Source organism: Pelodiscus sinensis, chromosome 27, assembly GCF_049634645.1.
Source record: "Pelodiscus sinensis isolate JC-2024 chromosome 27, ASM4963464v1, whole genome shotgun sequence".
Taxonomy (NCBI): domain Eukaryota; kingdom Metazoa; phylum Chordata; order Testudines; family Trionychidae; genus Pelodiscus; species Pelodiscus sinensis.
Genome location: NC_134737.1, coordinates 13,390,669 through 13,410,095, shown reverse-complemented (window position 1 = coordinate 13,410,095; position 19,427 = coordinate 13,390,669). Strand labels below are relative to the sequence as shown.

Here is a 19,427-nt window from a genome sequence, read left to right as displayed (position 1 = left end):
GTGGGTGCTCTGCTACGCTGGGTGGCATGCGACTTACTCCAACTTAGAAGCAGGTTTCTAGGAGGCGGGAATTAAAAATGGGGAGGGGGAAAGTTGCCACTAGCAGCCATGCCCTACAAAAAGGAGACGTGGATGGGTTCTGGCTGGAGAGGAATGCACAGCGCTGTCTACCAGCCGAGCACGTTGCAAGCATGAATGGATTGGCATCCACAGCAGGTGACGGGAGTGAGATTGTGTGGGTGTATCTGCAGGATTTAGGTTCTCAATTCCCATTGGCTTTCTAAGGCCCAGATGTCCATGGAAGTTAGGAGTGCAAATACCTGTCAGGATTTGGACTAGCTCCTTGGGGTTCTCTCGGAAATCCCGATGTAAGTAACTTGCCAGGGAGTTTGTAGAAGAACTAGGGTTTGAACAAGCTTAATAGTCGAGAAGCACCTTAAAGACTCGCAAAACATGTAGATCAGTGGTCCCCAACATGGTGCCCGCCGGGGCATTTATGTGCACCTGTGGAATGATCTGGGACTGCTCTGCATGGCGCATGGGTGGCCCCTGCCCCGGGAGTGTGGCACATGCGTGGTGCTGGTCCCGGGTGCGTGGTGCATGGGTGGCCCCTGCCTCGGGCACATGGCACATGTGCAGTGCCGGCCCTGGGCATGTGGCACATGCGTAGCCCAGCCCCCGGGTGCACGGTGCGTGAACGGTCCCACCCCCAGACATCCGGCAGCCCCAAAAGGTTGGGGACCACTGATGTAGATGGTACCATGAGCTTTCGTGGGCACAGCCCACTTCTTCAGATGACTGGAGTATTAAAAGTCCATTTCCACCATAAATAGGGGATGAGGGAGAAGGAAGGTCGGGGGGGGGGGGGGAATTGAACATAGGTCTCCTAAATCACAGTCCAGCTCACTGGCCACAAGCCCACTTGTTCCCCTCTGCCTACCTCTCTCATCAGTGTCATTCAGGAGAAAAATCATGTTTTCAATGATTTGTGCCAAAGCCAACCCCCGTCCTGTCTCCGTTACCCTAAGTGTTGTGCATGTCACAGTGTAGGACACATCAGAATGGGCTGGTTCCTCAGTCCTTCCCCTTTCCTGAAGGTCAGGAAGAGCTGGCTCGTTTTTATTGGCTTTTATCCTGCATTTTCTGATACCAGCCACACACATCCCACTGTAACCACCAGGCATCTCTAGCCTGGCTGGGAGACAGGTTGTCTGCAAGTCTCAGGGAGAAAACACCTGTTGTCAGGAGCCCAGCACCCTCATGTTGCAGCATCCAAGGGGCTTAGTTTGGGTCTGATAAGGCTGGAAATGTAAAAGGGATTGAAATATTTGTTTACTTTTATTTATGATGTTTACGGTTTCCTGCCATGCATCGTTAACCTGTGGGACTCACTGCCAGAGGATTCCCAAGAGAAGAGACATCGATATGGATAACAAGCACGCGTTGTCGTCACCAGGATAAGAATGCGTAAGCAGCAGAATGGATACCCTGATGCCTCTGAGTGTTTATCACCAGCACAGGTCCGACTGTCACCAAAGACCGGCCTCTGCTCTGCAGTCAGGCTGAGAACAATAGAGTAGCCACACCCCATCGAGAACAATGAGAGGTGTGGTACTTTTGGAAGCTTGGCCATTTTAGTCAGCAGTCAAAATGGAAGTGAGTTGTTTGGGGTTTTTTTGACGTTCCCAATGGGCATGAGATGCCTAAATCGCTCTGTGCATTTGGGCCGATCTGCCCGCCGTGGAGAATCAGTTTCCCTCACAGCCTGTTATTCTGCAGCTGTCCAGTCTGGGATTCCTTGTGCCTTTCCCCCCATGCGGCTCCCACTGGCCCCTGCCGGAGACGGGAAAACACTGGCCTGGCTGGACCATTAATAAAGACAAACCCTGTGTATAATCCCTGTCGCTGCTTCTCCTTCCTGCTGCTGAGTTCGGTGCTGCTGGCCAGGCTGGCCTTAAGGCCGGGCAAACTGGGCCCATACCCAGGGCACCATAGCCCCAGGGTGAGGGGCAACTGTGTATGGGTGTTGCTGGGCATAGGGGGTGGAGGGCAGTGGGGCAGGGCATGCTAGAAATGCAGGACTGGGGGCACAGGTGGAAGGAAAGTGCAGGGGTTGGTTTGAAGGGGGCCCTGTGCCGACTGAGGTTTGTGGTAGAGGGGGCACAGGATGGGGGTGCAGGGGAAATGGGGGGTGCTACACCCACGTTTGCCCAGGGCCCTGGCTGTCCCGGCGGGAGCGGCCCCCCCAGGGGTGGGAAGAAGGAGATTGTGACCCACAGGGAGGGGCAGGCCAGCACCCCCAGCTCAGCTCTTGGCACCGGCCAGGCCCCAGGGGAGGGGAGTTTTCCAACCGCCTCCCCCGAGCCTGTCCGGCCAGAGGGGGCTGCGGGCAGGTGTCTGGGCTGGGCGCAGGAGCGGGGTCACACCCGGGCCTTTTGCAAGGTGCTGCTAATAGACAAATTACAGCCCGTGGAGGTAGATAAGAGCCCATGTGACGCGCCCGGGCTCGGGCAGGGCGAAGGTGCGCAGGGAAGCGAAGCGAAGCGGCAGGGACGGCGCAGGGCCTCGCTCCCCAGCCTGCGCCCGGCGGGCTACTGGGGCGGCCCCCCGGTGGGAGAGCCAGGGGCCGCCGGGATGTCCCGCAGCAGGAAGAACTGGTCTGCGCTCTCCAGGTAGGTGCGGGCCCCCGGGAAAGGGGGGGCTGCTTGGGACAGGGGGGTGCGAGGGAGCCCCGTGGGGCCGGGCGGGGGGCATTTGGGGGGCTCTTAGGAGGCTCAGAGAAGGCGCGGAGGTGCTGGATTGGGGGGCGGCGGCTGCAGCGCCCCTAGTGGGGAGTGTCCCCCTTTCCAGGGGTCCCACTGGGGCGCAAGGGCTCCCGCACCCCCACTGCTCGCCCTGCGCCGGGGGAGAGGGATCCTGGCTGGACGTGCGTTTCGGGCTCCCTAGCAGGGGGCAGGTGGGTCCCGCACCGGGCCGAGCGCTGCCTGCAGTGGGGTTTCCAGCCTCCCCGACGGGCTCAGCTTGGGACTGGAGAGTGCAGGGTCTCGGGGCTGCTGGGAGCAGGCGGTACTTGCTTGGTCTGTGCAGCGCCTAGCACCCCTGTGCGGGGAGCGTGGCGTTGCAGTTTCAAGGCGCTAGCAAGGTTAGAGGGGCGCTCTGTGTGCCTGGCCAGCTGCTGTGTCTCCTCCCCGGACCTGGCCCCCCAAGAGCTGCCTTACCCCACCTTGTGTCTTGGCTTTGGAAAGGTGTTTAGGCACCCGACAAACGCCATCGTTTGTGGGGATACCGCCACACATCTGCCTCTCGGCTCTGTGCCTCAGTTTCCCATCTGTGCAGTGGGGCTAATGGTGCTGCTGTTCTGGATGTATTAATGAGGAGCCCGCTTCAGACAGGGGTTCTCTCTCTGGTGTCCTGCAGGAAATCAAACTACATGAGTGTAAGGGACCCTTCTGGTCTCCAGCATCAATTATTCACTTCTGGTCTCCAGCATCAATTATTCACTTTGAAATGCTCTTGCAATTGTCCGCAGGACGGTTAGTTACACAAGATTCCCGTTCAAGGGACAGAGAGACTCACACACTGAAGTGGCTCCCTGTGTTGGGGCACCAGATCCCCACTGAATAAGGGGGCGAACCTCCTCTCTGTTCCTTCCCCTGGCTGGGGTGATTGTGGCATCAGTGGGTTAGAAGGCGTCTAAAGTACAGCCAGCAGATTTTCATCAGTAAAGGGTGAAATGTACCCCCATGAGCAGAGACCAGGAAATAATCCATCAGACACTGGTCAATTGCTGGGAAGCCAGGATCACAAAAATCAGCATTTCAAAGCTGTTTTCATGGGGGTAGGGTTTGAAACTGACTCGTTTGAAGTCCCTCTTGTATGTGAAATTGCCCATTATAGTTCCACCATAATATGCATTGACAATTTGATTGCTATTTGTATATTGAGATCACGTTTGAATCTTACCAAAAACCCTAGAATGAAGGTTGTGTCCACGAAAGCTCATGATACCCTCTTCGTGTTTTGTTAGTCTTTAAGGTGCTGCTAGACTATCTGTTGTTTTTTAAGTTTTTCCAGAATGAAGGAAGAGGGAACTTTTTTCCCAAACAATTTCTTAAATGATTAAATGCTTTCCCCTTCCAAATGTAACTGGGGTGAGGGGAAAATGTGAAAAGATTAACTTTAAAGAAAAACCGTGGACAATTTTTTCTATTCAAAATGTTTTCAGTCAGCTCGAATATGAGCTTAGGGAGGTCCATAAACACACTAGACCTGTCCTCCTACAGAGGGGTGGATTTCTCTTTCAGAGTGCAAAAGTGTGGCCTTCTAGTTAAGGCTTCAATCCTTCAAAAGCTTATGCACATGCTTCATTTGATCACAGCTGCAATTATAAGAATACCTAGCTCTATCTTAGATCACCATTTGCTTTACAAAGCAGGTGAGTTTATTATCCCCATTTCACAGGTGGGGAAACTTGGGCAAAAGAGGCGTCTAAGGGGGGATATGATAGAGGTCTATAAAATGACAGTACAGAGAAAGTGAATAAGGAAAAGTTGTTCCCATAACATAAGAACTAGGGGTCACCAAATGAAATTAATAAGTAGCAAGTTTAAAACAAACAAAAGGAAGTTTTTCTTCACAGAACACACAGGCAACCTGTGGAACTCCTTGCCAGAGGATGTGAAGACCGGGACTTTAACAGGGTTTAAAAAAAAAAAGTTAGATAAATGCATGGAGCTTAGGTCCATCAATGGCTATGAGCCAGGATGGGTGGGGATGGTATCCTTACCCTCTGTTGTCAGAGGCTGGGCATGGGTGACAGGGAAGGGATCACGGGGTGATTCCCTATTCTGGTCACTCCCTCTGGGACGCCTGGCATTGGCCACTGTGGGCAGACAGGACACTGGGCTGGATGGGCCTTTGGTCTGAGCCTGTCTGGCTGTTCTTACACCCCAGGGTCACCCAAAAGCTAGTGGCAGAGCTGGCAATAGAATCTAGATCAGCTGAGTCCATGCCAGCACCATCTCTTTGGCTGCAATGCCTTCCTCAGCAAGCGTAGCAGGTGCATAACTACTATACTTACAGGGCCTACATGTGCCACTGGAGGGGAACACACGTGCTGATACCCTCGTGTGCTGGGCGGCACAACTTTGTGCAACCGGCCTTGTGCCCAAAAGGGGCTGGAGTCAGCCCAAAGCAGTCTGGCCAGCTCTCTGGGTGCAGCAATGCTAGAGCTGGCGAAGCAGGGTGGCAGGCGTGCCTTTGCCTCCTTTGAATTAAGGGGGAGAGGCGGGAGGGCCGGCTGGCTTCCAAAGTGCCAAGGCTGCAGCAGGCAAGGCCTGGAGAGTCAATCTGGGCTCTGAGTGTGGGGGAGTGTGGTGCTCCAGCCTACGTTGTATCTTTCAGAAGCAGGTCATTGTAAAGGAGGGTGGGGCTGACTGAGGGAAGGGTGCATGACTCATGCCTGCCACAGTAAGACGCTCATTCAGTTTCTCGCATGGATTTCTGGTGCCAAAGTCAGGTTTGAAAGTTCAGTGGCAGACTTATAGCTCCCCTCCTTCCTCCTTGCCCCCCCTTCTGCTTTTCTCCTGACCTGTCACTCTAACCCTCTCCTTTCCCTTCCTCTAATCACACCTTGCGGCCCCTGAGCGGACTTGTGTAATTATTAACCCGCACAGTGCCAGCGACAGGTAGCAAGGGATTGGCAGTGGCATTCGGGCCGGGGCAGAGTTTGAGCCTTCTGACTTCAGCAGAGGGAGGGCTGAGTTTGTGCCAACGCGAACACTTTCAGGAGAAAGGAGAAAGTTGGGCCCCAAGTTCGGAGTGGCTTGCGCTGAACCATCCACCGCGTGGCCTTCCCTGGGTTTTCCGATCGGCCTCCTTTTTAATAGAAATGGTCGTGGAAACACTTGCTCCTTGATTAGACACACACCCCCTGATGGCAGCCCCTCATGCTGTGACAAGCTTCTGAGTAGCTGGGTTGGTCTGTTTCAGCAAAACCCACAAGGAGTGTCGTGGCCCCTTGACGACTAGCATGTGTATTCGGGCCACAGCTTTATAATATCTCTGACACCCGAGTCTCACTTCATGCACCTAATGGCGTGAGCTGTAGCCCCCGAAAGCTGCCCTAATATATGTTAGTCTTTAAGCTGTCACCGGACTCCCTGTTCCGCTGCAAGCCACAAGACTCAGTGGGCTGGGCTCGTGGTCGGAGAAGCACCTGCTGGTGGTCTGAGGGATGGTCCCCCAGCGATGGTTTCTCCTCCTCGTTCCTTGCCACTGCAGGCGAGGTTTAAAGGCGGCAAATCCATCTCTGCCACGCCAGCATGGCCGGGGGGGGGGGGGGGGGGGGGTTTCCACCGAGCCATTACAGAAGCAGGGGAGGCAAATGGCAGCACATCAGGTGGTGCGTTAGCCGTGGCCTGTGCCCTGAAGATGTCTGAGATCTGCAGAGAAAGGCACGGGCTCTAAGCAAGCATGAAGCTGGCTGGTGATTTCGTCACGGGGTGCCTTGCCCGTGCGAGGAAGTTTTACCTGTTATAAATTGGTGGCATTAGGCTGGTATTGGGTCAGCTGATTGCATTATGCTGCCGGAACGCCCGGTGCCACTTCTCCCATTCCGGAATGGGAGCGGCATTCTCAGTGGAAACCGTCCCACAACAACAGGAACCAAAGGGAATCATGGCCCTCTGGCACAGGTGGAACCTCTCTGCTCCAGCATGACTTCAGTGAGCCGGCTGGCCACTTACTCGTGAAGTTTGGTACAGCCCCAGTGCTGTGTTCTGTGCTGTTCTTTAGCACTAATTGACCCTGTGTCTCTAACAGCCCAGTAAGTGTTGGTGATGCTGCTAAACACTATTGCCCTCCTGCCTCATTGTCCGGTTCGGCACTGGTCAGGGTGCCGGACTAGAGAGCTTCCATCTGTGCCGGATGAAGTGGGCTCTACCCAGGAAAGCTCGTGATCCTGTATATTTGTCTCTAAGGTGCCACGGGACTGGCTGTTGTTTCCAAAGGCACAGACCAACCTGTCCACATGGGGAGCCTTCTAGGTTTTCAATTCAACCTTCCAGTTAGACCTGTGTCACTTTTCTGCGCAGCCAGGCCCTGCGCGGAGTAGTGCAAAAAGTCGTCAAACCGCGTCTCTAAAACTGTTTGCTACCAGACCTTTCAGTTTTACCTGGCCTGGGTGCTATTTGCAGCACCACTAGTGACTGCTTCAAAGCAACCTGCATGCGAGAGGCTGAAGCAGGGAGGGAAGAGAACAGCTTGAAAGATGCCAGATGCCTTTTTTGGAAGGGGAAGGGAGTTGGGGGGGAATTTCTGTGCCCTCTAGGTATCCAAGACTCCAGCCTTATGGCTGATCTCACTGGAGGGACTGTGGTTCCGTGGCCTGCACGTCTGTTGACATGTGGATTTTAAAAACGTCCCTTTCGATGTTAAAGAACGCTCTGGTTCAAAGCCAAGCCCTAAATTCAGGCACTTCCTCACTTGTAAAGCTGCATGTTCCTGGGGAGGTGTCACAATTACACCTCCCACACGGTTTTCTCTGCACAATCCGGTTTTGTGTCCCTTCTTCCCACAGTCGGTACCCGCTGGGGGGGCCGTGGCCGAGGGTCTGACCGGGATGTGGCGCTGCTGTCCACGTGGCACAATGGCCCCTTGAGCTCGGGGGTGACAGCTTTATCTCTGCAAACTCTGAGACACACCCTGCGTGTGCTCTTTCCCTACCCAGCCCAGGAGTATTGGACCGGTGTGTTCCCGCAGAGGTGTGGGAGCTTTGGGGCCTGACTGCAGCTTGGCACCCTCCCTAAAACACTTGTCACACCTCTGCTGCCGTGTGTGCCGTGTCAGTCCCAGGATATCGGTGCCCTGCTGGTCTGAGGACGTCTCTCCTACGCCCCACCATCTGCCTCTCCCCACCCGGAGCTGGGCCCATGACAGGCTTTGCCTCGCTCCTCTGGCATGCTCCTGTTTCTTCCCACAGCCTGACCAGGCAGTGGACCCTGGAGGATGAGGAGGAACAAGCGCGGGAACGCCGCCGGCGAGATCGCCAGCTGAGCTCCACCACCGACCCGGAGGAGGAAACCCCCTCCCCCGCGCCCAACACCAACAAGCCGGCGCTGGAGAGGTGGGCAGGGAGAGGGGCTGTTCTGCATGCCAGTGCCCCCCAGCGCATGGCACGTCCGTGCCGCTTGCCTTGCTCTTCTGTGGGAGTCATCCCGTGACGCGGGTGTTGGATCAGGGCCCCAGGGTGTGAAATAGTCAGCACAGGGGAATCCCGGTCTGCTCATGGCCTTGAGAAGGAGAGGGGACTAGTGGGTAGAGCCGGCGACTGGCTGTCACTGTGACACCTTGGGCAAATCACTCCTCCCCCCATGCCTCAGTTTCCCCATGTGTAAAATGGGGCTAACGAGCTGCACCTTTGCTAGTCCCATTGGGCGCCATGGGAGGCAGATGCGATTGACTGGTAAATCGCTCTTCTCTGACACCAAGCGGGAGGTCAAGATCTTCAAAGCCATCCGGGGGGTTGGACACACGCTTCTTCCATTGGAGCCAGCCATCCGAATCCCACCGGACTCCTTTGGAAATCTCAGTCCTATATTTTATCTATGACCCCACTGGTGTAAATGCTTCCTCCACCTGCTCTCCCAACCCCCTCGCCCGTGCGGTAGCTGCCCCTCCTGGGAAGGGCAGGACATGCTAAGGCTGCTCCGAACATGCCACCTGCTGCTCCCAGCCAAGGAACAAAAGCGGAGCCGCCACCCTGCTCTGCCACCCCCAGCGGTATAGGGGCCACGCAGGTAGTTAACGGATGCCTGTAGAATCTGGATTCGAAGAGGGGTAACTGTGTGGGGCAGGGTGCATTGGGGTTGAAGGCGGGGCAGGGGGCGGTTCCAAGGCTGTTAATCTGGCCGGGATTCAGGGGGTGCTGGGGCTCTGTGGGTGCCAGCTCAGTTTCTGTCACTGCAGGCTACGGAGCCTGGAGAAGGCGGAGCCGCCAGCTGCAGCCACGGCAGAGGAGGCGGAGCCGCCAGCTGCAGCCACGGCAGAGGAGGCGGTGCCCGAACGGAAGCTCACAGAGGTGCTGAGGCCTCCGGGGATCAGGCGGCAGAGGCGGCTGGTGGAGAGCTCCGGAAACCTCAACCAGGAGAAGGAGCAGCTGGAGAACTGCAGGAAGCCCAACCCGGGAGCCAGCCGCCTGGAGGCAGCCCTGCCCCAGGGCTCGGCCCAGGATGGGAAAGGCCTGCCAGGGCTGAGGTCCCAGGGGCCGGCCCAGGATTCGACGGGCCCGACGGTGAAGCAGCATCCGGAATCGGCTCCGGAGCAGAAGGCCCTGGCAGGAGAGCAGCAAGGGGGGCCAGCGCGGGATGAGAAGGACCTGAGAGGTGACAAACCCCGTGGGCAGCCGCTGGCAGTGAGGGACCAGCCCCAGGGATCGGCGCAGGAGCAGAGAGACCGAAGTCACCTGGAGATGAAAATCCAATGCAAGCCCAGCAGCCATGTGGAACGGAAAACGAGCTCCCTGGCTATGCCCCCCTCCAGCCAGCAGGTGAGCGGTGCGGCAGCATCACCCATTCGTGGCGCTCGAGCCATGGTCTCCCAACGCTTGGGGGTTTCCCTCAAAGCCTCTGCCAGTCAGGGCCCAGTGGGAAAGGAGTCAGGCCTGTGTGACTTGGTGGAACCTGGCTTCCGTCTACACGGAAGTGGGTGTGACCCAAAGGCTCAGCCCCCAGAAGGCAAAGAGCTCGTCGGTGGGCGGGATGGAACCTGCGACGTCTGGAGCTAAAAGCCACGTGCCCTTCGCTAAGGCTGTTGAGGACTCGTGACTCGCAATGTTTTCTGCCCCTCTGGTGGCGGGTCGGAGCACCACACCCAAGAGATGTGCATGGGCGGCGGGTGAAGCCCCAGCCCCGCCCCTTCTGCCTAAGACCCCGCCCCTGGAGCCAAGCCCCACCCACCCCAGCCCAATCCTTGCTGGCCTCGTGGAGGGTTGAAAGTGCTGCGCTGTGCCTTGGCCCCAACCCAGCCGTCTTGGGCACCCGGGGTGTGGAGGCAGCTCTGGGAAGGCTGTGCCTCCATTACTGGCCACCTATGGAGGGATGTAGGTTACGGTAGCACCAGTACCCGCTTCCCCCCCGCGGAGCCGAGCCCTCGGCTAGGCCGCCCCCCCGCTGCTTTGGGTGGCTTGGCCGGGGAAGAGATTGGGGTCTGGCCCCTCCAGTCCCGGTTCCTATGGTCTGGAGCTGCTGAGCCCTGCCCGCTGGCGCTTGACTGGGGTGAGTGATGCGTGTGTGTTCCTCCCCCAGGGTACAGCAAAGATTCGCCTCCGGGCTCTGGAGTCAGCTGGGGCCCCTTCCACCCAAGATGGACCCAGAGTCTCCTCGGTCGCTTCCCCGACTCAGCTCACCTACAGCAGCTCGTTCAAACGCGTCAGCCCGAGGACCGTCTCGTTCCGGGTGAGTGCTGGAGGGCGGGGCAGCACCCCTCCGGCCTACAGGAGCCGGGTTTCTTCGTGCTGCGCTGGCGGGACTGGCGCCAGCAATTGCTTGCTCAGGCAGGGGCTTGCAGAGTCCATTCCGAATGGACCCAGAGATCCAGTCCCAGGTTTTCTCCTTCTCCTTATTAACATGAGCCCAGCTGGAGCAGAGTCTAGGTATTCCCTGAACAGCACCTCCAGCCGGGCTGTGTGTCTGGGCCCAAAGGGGGGGAGATTCGGGAAGCCCGGATACAAGACTCCGGGGGAGCATGGAAGCTGGCACCGAAGCTCTTGGTCCCATGAGCCCCTGATGCTGCCACCCTCCCCCAGGGCAGTGCCCAGCTCATGGCCCTGGCTCTGCCTCAGTTCCCCCTAAAGGCTCTGGCAGCCCAGGCTGCATTCTGTCCTCCTGTAGCTCCGCTGAGTGGCCTGAGGGGGGGTCTGAGCCCAGCATCAACCTGCCCCCTGTTCCACTGCCCGCCCTGGGAGGTCTGTCTGGCATTGCCCCCTTGTGGAGTCCGCTCTGAACCCCCGGAACATGCTGCCCCTCGTCTCGGCTGCTGCGAAGCGGCGCGTCCGATCTGCCAGGCTGGACAGACTCTACCAATCCAAATGCTGCCGGGGTGGTAACCGTGGCCCCCAGCTCCCGACTGCCCTGGAGATGTGGCCCTGCCATGCTGGTGCCTCCACGGGCCACTCGCCATGGCTGCCTCCAAAGAGTCCAAACGAGCCTCTCCCCTGAGCGCTGGTACGGCCAGGGCAAAGCGTGTTGCCCAAGCGCGGAGAAGGAAGTGACGTTAGCAAGAACAAGAGGCCGCTCCGGTTACACCTGGGGCACGCTGGCGAGTGACTCCGCCCAACCCGCCCAAGCCACATGCCTACTCGCCGTCACTTCCCAACCCCCTTCCTCCGCCAAGGGGTTCCAACTTTCACGGGTCCGGAGGGGCTCTGCCCTTCTGCCCCCTACGTGATAGATCACAGGTGTCTTTCTGCTCCCTCCCGTTTCTCTGTATCCAGCCAGGAGGGCTTCCCGGGGCACGCAGTCCGTCCTCAGGTGTGACTTAATCAGTAGCTTCCCCTCTTGCCAGCTTGGATTATCTATGTAAATGCCCTTTCATCCTCCTGTGCCTGTGGCCCAGCTGGTCAGACAGGTGTATCCGTATCCCTCTGCCTAGTGTGTGCCTGGACCCAGCTGCTCCTTTCAGGACGTGCTGTAAGCCCGCCGCCGAACTCCGGGTGACGTGTGGCTGGGTTGTGTGCAGGGGTGGTGGGGAGGAGCAGGCCACCAGTTCACACCCGTTCCTGCTGGCTGTCCTGTTCCAGCACCAGTGTGAGGCCATGAGCCTGCCAGGCCCGATGGAAGTCGAGGTGGGCCCTCTGCAAGCTGGTGCTGAGAGGTGTTCACTGTCACACCCTGCCCAAGCAGTGATCTCTGCAGACCTGGACCTTGTTTTCCGGGCTGGCCCTGTCCCAGCTACAGGCATTGCCTGCAGTACGTGCGGCACTGTCCCTGGACTCCCAAGTTGCTGGCTAGTGAAGTCGTAGGGCTGTTTGGCCTGCAGAATGGACCAGGGGGCGTTGCTCTGGGCTGCAGAATGCCCAGGAGCAGCCGGCCTGGAAGGGTTTACAGCTGGCTGGATCGCCTGGAGGCACGCGGGGAGAGGCTGGAACCGGGTTTGTGTGTCCCTTGGAACGGAGTCTGGGCACTGCTGTCAAACAGCAGCAGCTCTTTAGCTTCACTTATCATGTTACTACACGTGGGAGAGGTTTCTGCAGGGATGGCCCTTGGCCCAGGTTGGAGCAGTATCGGGACGTCTGGCCTGAAGGGCTTTGTGCTCTGGGATTGCAGAGCCAAGGGGGATGAAGCAGGCCGGCCAGGAGAAGTGGAGCAGTGCCGTGGAGGAAGAAAAGGGGCGGGGGGGGGGGCGACACTGAGGGCAGGGAAAGGTGAGGCTAGGGATGGAGACGCGAATGGGCAGAGGAGGGGGAAATAGATCGAGAGCCTGTGGCTCAGGGTGGAAACCAGATGTGTTCTAGGACCAGGGTTCCCCCATCCCTTGGCTAGCCCTGTGGAGAGGGGAGCAGGTCACAAGCGATTGGAACCAGCCCAGGTTTTCACTTGGACCTGAAGTCTGAAGATGTCTAGGCTCTGCCCCCTGCCCAGGTGGGATCTGAAGCAGCAGTGGTCACGAACTCTGCGATGGCTTGGCTCAGAAGCCACCAAGCAAACCCCACTCCTCAGTCCCATGGTGAGATGACCCCCAGGAGATGTCCCACGGCTTGTGGAGCCAGCAGCAGGCTGGTCCCAGCTGGGCTGTGTGAGCATTCACTGCCCTAGGAAGGGCGCCTCTTCCCAGCCAGTCTCCTGCTTGGTCGCTGAGCCATGCCTCCTCTCTGCTTGCGTTTGCAGGTGATGTCCAGAAAAGACCAGGAAGACAACGTGTTCACCAGAAGGTCAGTGGGTTTGCTTGTCAATGCCACAAAGCTGCTAACTCCAACCTTCTCCCCCAGCTGCCATCCAGGGCTCTCCAAGCGCACGCTGAGCCCGAAAGGCCTCCTCTAGCTCCTCTGAAAATGGCAAACCTTGCCCCCACCGTACAATGGGGGGCAGGGGGGACTTGGCACCTACAGACTCCAGTGTGGCATCTCAGCCCTGGTTAGCTGTTAACTCGGCTGGGGTTTAATCAGCCAGGCTACAGGTGAGACCAGTGGCCAGACAATAGAACAGACTCGGAGAAAAATAAACTGGTGGGGTCTTCTCACCAGGGCCACCCAGAACATCCCTCTTGATGCACAATGGCATGGAGAATGGGAGAGCGGAGTTCTGTTTCCGGAGCAGTCACTAGACTGGCTCTGCAAGTCCTGGCTTCCCCCCTCCCCCCACTCCATGCCTCAGTTTCCCCTCTTGTACAGTGTGACCTTAGCCCAGATCCTCAGGCACCCAAATACCTTTGACTCCCACTGTTGTGCTGGGGCCTCATTCTGCTGCTGTACAGTGTGGGGGGTGGTAGTGGTGCCAGGCCTCCCTAGGGCAGCTGGCAAGGCTGGATCCATCAAAGATGTGCTCAGATTGGGTCATGGGCCATCTCGGACAGCTAAAAATCACTTCCCTGGATGCAGTGTAGTAATAAGATAAGGGAAGCTAAAGTGGGTTGGTTTTAAATCCCCATTTTATAGGGGAGCAACCGAGGCACCGAGAAGGGAATGGAATTCCCAGAATCCCAGGGCTGGAAGAGACCTCAGAGCATGGAGTCCAGCCCCCTGTCACTGGGAGCAGGCACTTGGTACCACGGTGTCAGAGCCTGAATGGAGTCAAGCCCAGCTCTGCCAGTGCCAAATAGACCCTCCCCCACTGGCCTGTCACCAGGCAGACTTGGCCACGGCATGAAGGATGCTGGGGGGTTCACCCAACTCTTTCCACCTCTTCCCCCTCCCCAGTGCCAGCATGAGACTCCCAGCCAACAAGATTGAGGAGAAACTGGAGAAATACGCCTCGGCCGTGCAGGTACGTGGCGCCCCAGGGGGGCACAGGCTGGGCCGGGCCTGCAGGCCCTGTGAATGCCGGGCGAGTTCTGTGGCCTCCAGGCGGCCGTGGGGTGCCTGAGCGCCGCATGGCTGAGCAGTATGTGGCCTGGGGAGGAGGGGAAGCGATGGAGTCAGGGAGAGTCCATCACACAGAAGAGAGCAACGGCTCCTGTCTCTGCTCCCAGCGCTCTGAGGTGAAGTCGTCCCTGCTGAGAAACGTCCCTCCTTCCTCGGAGGGTGTGGCCAGCAAGCGCAGCATCTTCGAGGCCAGCAAAGCCGACCCAGTTCCTGTCAGAAAGGTGAGGGCTGAGGCAGGGCGCAGCAGGGGCTGAGGGGGGACTGAGACTCGCTGCAAATGAGCCCTGGGCAGGTAGCGGAGGAACCCTGCCCCTCGGGGCCAGATTCAAGCAGCTGCTCCTTCATCCTGGTGGCACTTGCCAGGCAGAGCCCCCGTGGCTGTGTGCCCCAGTGGACGCCCCACCTGCTAGGTGCATGCACTACCTGGGTTTCCTTTGCAGCTGCCGGCTGCACTTCCAGGGGCTCCCCTGCAGCTAGGCCCCCAGTTCCCCCCCCATGTCTTCGGCATGGGGCACACTAGGAATGCTCCATGCAGCCAGCAGGTGGCACCCTGCCCTGTGAGTTGGCCCTGACACCTGCCCCCTACTGGACCACAGCTGGTGTCCTCAGAGATGAGGTTTGAAGCTGAGATCTGCCCCACGGGGGGAGGGGTCACTCGAGCCAGTGGCACTTGTAGGAAGAGCAGAGGCTGTTAGGCCTGGGTAGTTCCTGCCATGTGTGCTCATCTTGCATAGGAAGCACAGGGCATAGGAACCCTTGCAGCGTGTGCCAAGCCGTGTGGCCCCCCCAGAAGTGGCTGCATTCCAGTGGTGGGTACAGTGTGGTCTAACTGCTCCTGTTGTGTGGCAGGAGAGCTTGAGGCTCCCGGGCTTGGTGACCTCTCGCATCAACCTCTGGATAAGCAGGACCGAGGAGCCCAGCCAGGATGGAAGAACCAAGGTACTGAATGTGCTGGCATTTTGACACCAGGGGCGCAGTCCATGATGGCGAAGTGGTCCTGGTCATGCTGACTGGAGTCTGTAGGGAGATGCTGGCCATGGTACCTGGGACCACGTCCCCCTTCAGCACCTCTAATTCGAGCCAGCTCCTCTGCCTTAGTTTCCCACCTGGTGGGACTTTGGAGCCTGCTTGGGAGGCTGGGGTAATGCTCAGATCCCGCCCTCTCGTGTGGTTACAGCACTCAGGGCTCACCCCCGACCTGTAACCCAGCTGGCCAGTCCCCGCACCCAGAGCCCTGATGTGAGCCGTGTGGGTCTGTTTGGATCCAGGGCTCTGGGGCAGGTTCCATCCGTGTAGCCGATGGACCGTTCCAAGCAGCATGGTCCGGGCCCAGAGCAAACCCTTCCCAGCTGGTTCCTCCCTCTCTGCAGGACACTGGGAAAACGGACGGCGTGCCAAGGCGCGGCCCCTGGGCCAAGCAGCACAGCGACGCCTCCACCGACACCCGGGTAAGAGCGCAGGGAACGCGGGGCTTGCCAAGAGCCGGTGGCTGAGCTGGGCTCCAGCTCCTGGAATCTCCCTGCTAGAGCAGCACAAAGCAGCCACAACAGGGGCCAGCGTCTGTCCCTTAGGGTTTGGAACGGCTGCCATGTGAAGAGAGATAAGATGGGGACTTTTCAGCTTAGAAAAGGGGGGATATGAGAGCTCTCTAAAATCACACCTGATGTGGAAAAAGTGACTAAGGAAAAGTGATTTGCTTGTTCCCATAACACAAGAACTAGGTCAGCAAACGAAATGTATAGGTAGCCAGTTTGAAACAAACACAAGAAAGTTTTTCTTGAAGCAACGCAGAGTCAACCTGTGGAACTCCTTGCCAGAGGATGCTCTGAAGACCAGGACTTGAACAGGGTTCACAAAAGAACTAGATAAATTCATGGGGGTTCAGCCCTAGCTAATAATAAGCATTGATGGACCTGTAGCCCCAGCCTCTGTTTCAGAGGTTGGGAATGGGTCAGGGGATGAATTGCTTGATTCCCTGTTCTGTTCACTCCCTCGGGGGCACCTGGCATTGGCCACTGTGGGCAGACAGGACTTTGGGCTAGATGGACCGTTGGTCTGACCCCGTCTGGCTGTTCTCATGCCACAGAGCAGAGTTCTGAGTGCACAGGCTTGGTGAGGGCGTGTTGGAGGTGCTGGGTGCGAGCTCAGTGTCTTTAGGGGATAATAGCTCAGAGGAGCTGGTATTAGGGGGACTTGCGGTGTTGTGGGGTGAGTCACCAGACGGTGAGGTCATGGTGGGTGGGGAATTGGGTGTGTCGGAGCAGCTGGGCAGCAGGCGAGTGTTAGAGGAGCCCTGGGAGGGTTATAAGAGGCCAAGGCTCAGAGCAGAGGCTGATCTCCGTAGTTTCAAGCATTTTTCTCTCTGTGCTGCAGCCTCTGGCCTGCCCTGCCGATGTCTCTTTGTCTCTTCCAGCTGTAATGCGAGGAGGCTCCCTGGAGAAGTCTTGCTGTGATGGTCAAAGCCAGGCCCTGTGCAACCCTGCAGCGTCCCTCCGTGGCTTTCTCTGAGCACCCTCCTCCCATGAAATGGGCCCTGAGACCGGCTTTCCCCTCGGGGTCCTGGCTTCTGACTCACGGAGTGGGGGAGGAAGATCCGAAGAGGACTCGTTTCCCGAGCAGCTGTTCCTTCCCGCCGTCCGGCCTGGCACGGACATAGCAAAGCCACGAGTTCTGTCTGCACTGGGTGCTTCACTGGCCTCTCCCCGGCGCCTCCTGTTCACTGTGCCTGGGACCAACGTCCCCAGGGAACCAGCAGCGACTGCCGGCTCCAGAGCGGGGCAGGGGGCGGGCAGCGTCCTCACAGCTCTGCCCCTGGAGGTGCGTGGTTAAAAGCCAGCCCCAGCCTGTCACGGTGGAGGCTGTCGGTCGCAGTGTTGGCTAGCCGTGGGAAGAGCGGTCTCCCTTCCCCTTCCTAGCTCAGCAGGTGGCCACAGCACCCAAACCACGGGCCGTGTCTCACCTGACCTCCGTCACTGCTTCTTACCCATCCACCCACACACGTGCACCGCACTCTCCCTCCCCCGGAGACTCTGGGCTGTCCTGGGGGAGCCACGTCTGCATTGCCAGGGCTCCTTCATCTCCCTTACTCTCTGCCTGTCACTTGGGGGGGGGCAGTTCTCCGCCTCCTCCATGCTGCCCCCTTTCCCTTTTAGCCACGGAGGCCCCTTGGCAACTCTGGTCTGCAGCGCAGGGCCGGGCTGCAGCTGGGATGCCTGGGGGCGAGTCCCACGTCCTGCTTTACCCCCGCTGCTCCCGCGCAAGAGCCGGCCTGTTCTTACCCCAGCCGGCCTTGTACAGAACTGAAACTCCTGCGGTGAGGGGCCTGCACTCCCGGGCCGCAGCCTGGACCTCGAACCCAGCTCCCGCACGAGCCTCTCCTGCCTGCTCTCCGCCTGGGGGGGGCCGCTTAGGGAGGCGGCGCCCTGGGGAGCGCCCGCGATGGCCGTGTCCAAAGGCCCCCGCCCGAGGAGCAAGGCGGAGCGTGGCTTTTGTGAGCCCTCGGCCGGGATTCTTTAGCTTGAGCCTCTGTGCTCCGGTCGCACCTCAGGAAGGAGCCTGCTGCTTTGGCCTCCGCTCTTAATTTCCTAATAAACGGCGCTTTCTATAACCTGCTCCGGGCCTCGGCCTGTTCTTGGGGGGCCCCTCGCTGGTCTCGCTCCCCCGGGCGATTCTCAGTGTGGTGCTGAGCTCTGGAGGGAGGCAGGGGTGTGGGGGCTGGATGTGCCCTGAGGTAAAATCCTCACTGTGGGGGGAATATGGCTCTGGGGGTGGCTGCTCCCTCCCTTAATGGTCTGCTGCCCCCCCCCGAATTCGGTGGCTGAGCCACCCCTTGGAGTGGTTTGAGTCCAGCTATAGGGTGGGATGTGTCCCCTGGGGGCTGGCTCTGAGCTCCAGGCTGCCCTGTGGGAGCTGGGGCCGGGCAGCACCATTACAGCTCTGCCCCCGGCGGCCTGTGGTTAAACGCCAGCGCAGGCGCCTCACTGCGCTGGTTCTGCGCCTGGCATAGGCGTACGTGGTGTCTCGGGGAAAGGCCGGGGGATGGGAGCTGGGATTCATAGGCTCGCCTCCTCTGTCTGACACCCAGGGCCCCTCTAGGCAAGAGTGCGTTGCCTATCGGAGTCCTGGCCACTTGAGAGTGACAGCTGGCTGGCTTGTGTCAGCCCCCTGGGCCTTGTCTATCGCAGCCCTGCGGGTTTAAAATAGCAATTCTCCGAGGCCACCCGCCGCTTGGGCTTATATGGGCTCGTGGGGAGGGGGGCAGAGTCGCACAAGGGGCTAGGGGCCGTGCTGCCGAAATAGCAGCAAGCAAGTGTTCACATACCAAGCCCGGCCACTCACATTCCTCCAGTTGGGCGTCGGGCCGGGGGCTGGACTGTGGAGCCTGGTTTAAAGCCTCGCTCTTCCCACCGGCATTTCTCAGACTGTGCCAGCTTCCACTTGGCCGCGGGGGACCCACCTGCTCCCTGGGCCAGAGGTAAGGAGACGACCTGAGGGGCTTTTGGAGTCGAGTCCCTGCTGAGATGGGACCACATCCAGATGCCTGCCTGCTAGACTGAGGGATTCATGCCTCAGAGACCGAATCGGGGTCTGCCCCAACCTCCTTGGCCACATCTTGCTCCTTCCACCCCAGAGATGGCTGCATTTTGCTGCTGAAGGGATAGTGACAGCGTGAGCCTCCTCATGCCAGTGTCACACTGAAGGGAGCTACTCCTGGTGCCCACTGGGATGGGCAAAGAAGGCAATCAGGCCTGGGGTGGTGATTCCTGATTTTTGTACTGGGGTGACTAAGGAGCTCAAAGCCTATTGTGCGTGCAAATTGTTTGGGGATGAGACAAGTGCTCTAGAGACTTGTTACCAACTCCCTCTGGCAGGCAAAGCAAATGCAGGCACAGGATGGTTGTGCTATGGAGTTCAGAATAGGTCACTTTGCATTATCCAAGTGGCGAATGAACCTAGTTATTGAGGTGGTTATTAAGGGTTTTTTGTCTTTTTTGTTTGTTTTTGCATTGCTCTTTGTATAAATGCTCTGGAACTAAACACCGAAGTCCATCTCCTGTAGGAATAAAACAGTGGTTTGCTACCTAGGTAATCTAGTTTTAACTTGCCCTGTGCTAGTTCAGTGTTAAGACCAAAAACCAAGAAGACTTCATAATTCCAAGGTTGGAAGGGACTTTTGTAGTTTTCTAGTCTGATCTACCACGTGCCAGAGAGTGTCTTCAAAATAATTCCTAGAGTGAATATTTCAGAGAAAAGGGTTGTTTGGAGCAGTTGATCTCCTATTAAAGATGGAGGATGACTGGCAGCAAATAAATTATTTAGCTTTTTGTTTGTCTACAGACTTCCTGGAGTT

General features: G+C 58.2%; 1 protein-coding gene across 1 annotated transcript; it reads left to right on the top strand.

Moving 5' to 3' along the window:
• The first annotated feature begins 2,490 nt into the window (after positions 1 to 2,490).
• LAD1 (ladinin 1) lies at positions 2,491 to 17,689 on the top strand. Its single transcript, XM_075909898.1, has 10 exons — positions 2,491 to 2,672; positions 7,982 to 8,125; positions 8,968 to 9,547; positions 10,305 to 10,454; positions 12,885 to 12,928; positions 13,913 to 13,979; positions 14,185 to 14,298; positions 14,927 to 15,016; positions 15,448 to 15,525; positions 16,491 to 17,689. The coding sequence occupies exons 1-10, from the start codon at positions 2,635 to 2,637 to the stop codon at positions 16,494 to 16,496; spliced, it is 1,311 nt and encodes a 436-aa protein (XP_075766013.1). The 5' UTR covers positions 2,491 to 2,634; the 3' UTR covers positions 16,497 to 17,689.
• The last annotated feature ends 1,738 nt before the right edge of the window (positions 17,690 to 19,427 follow it).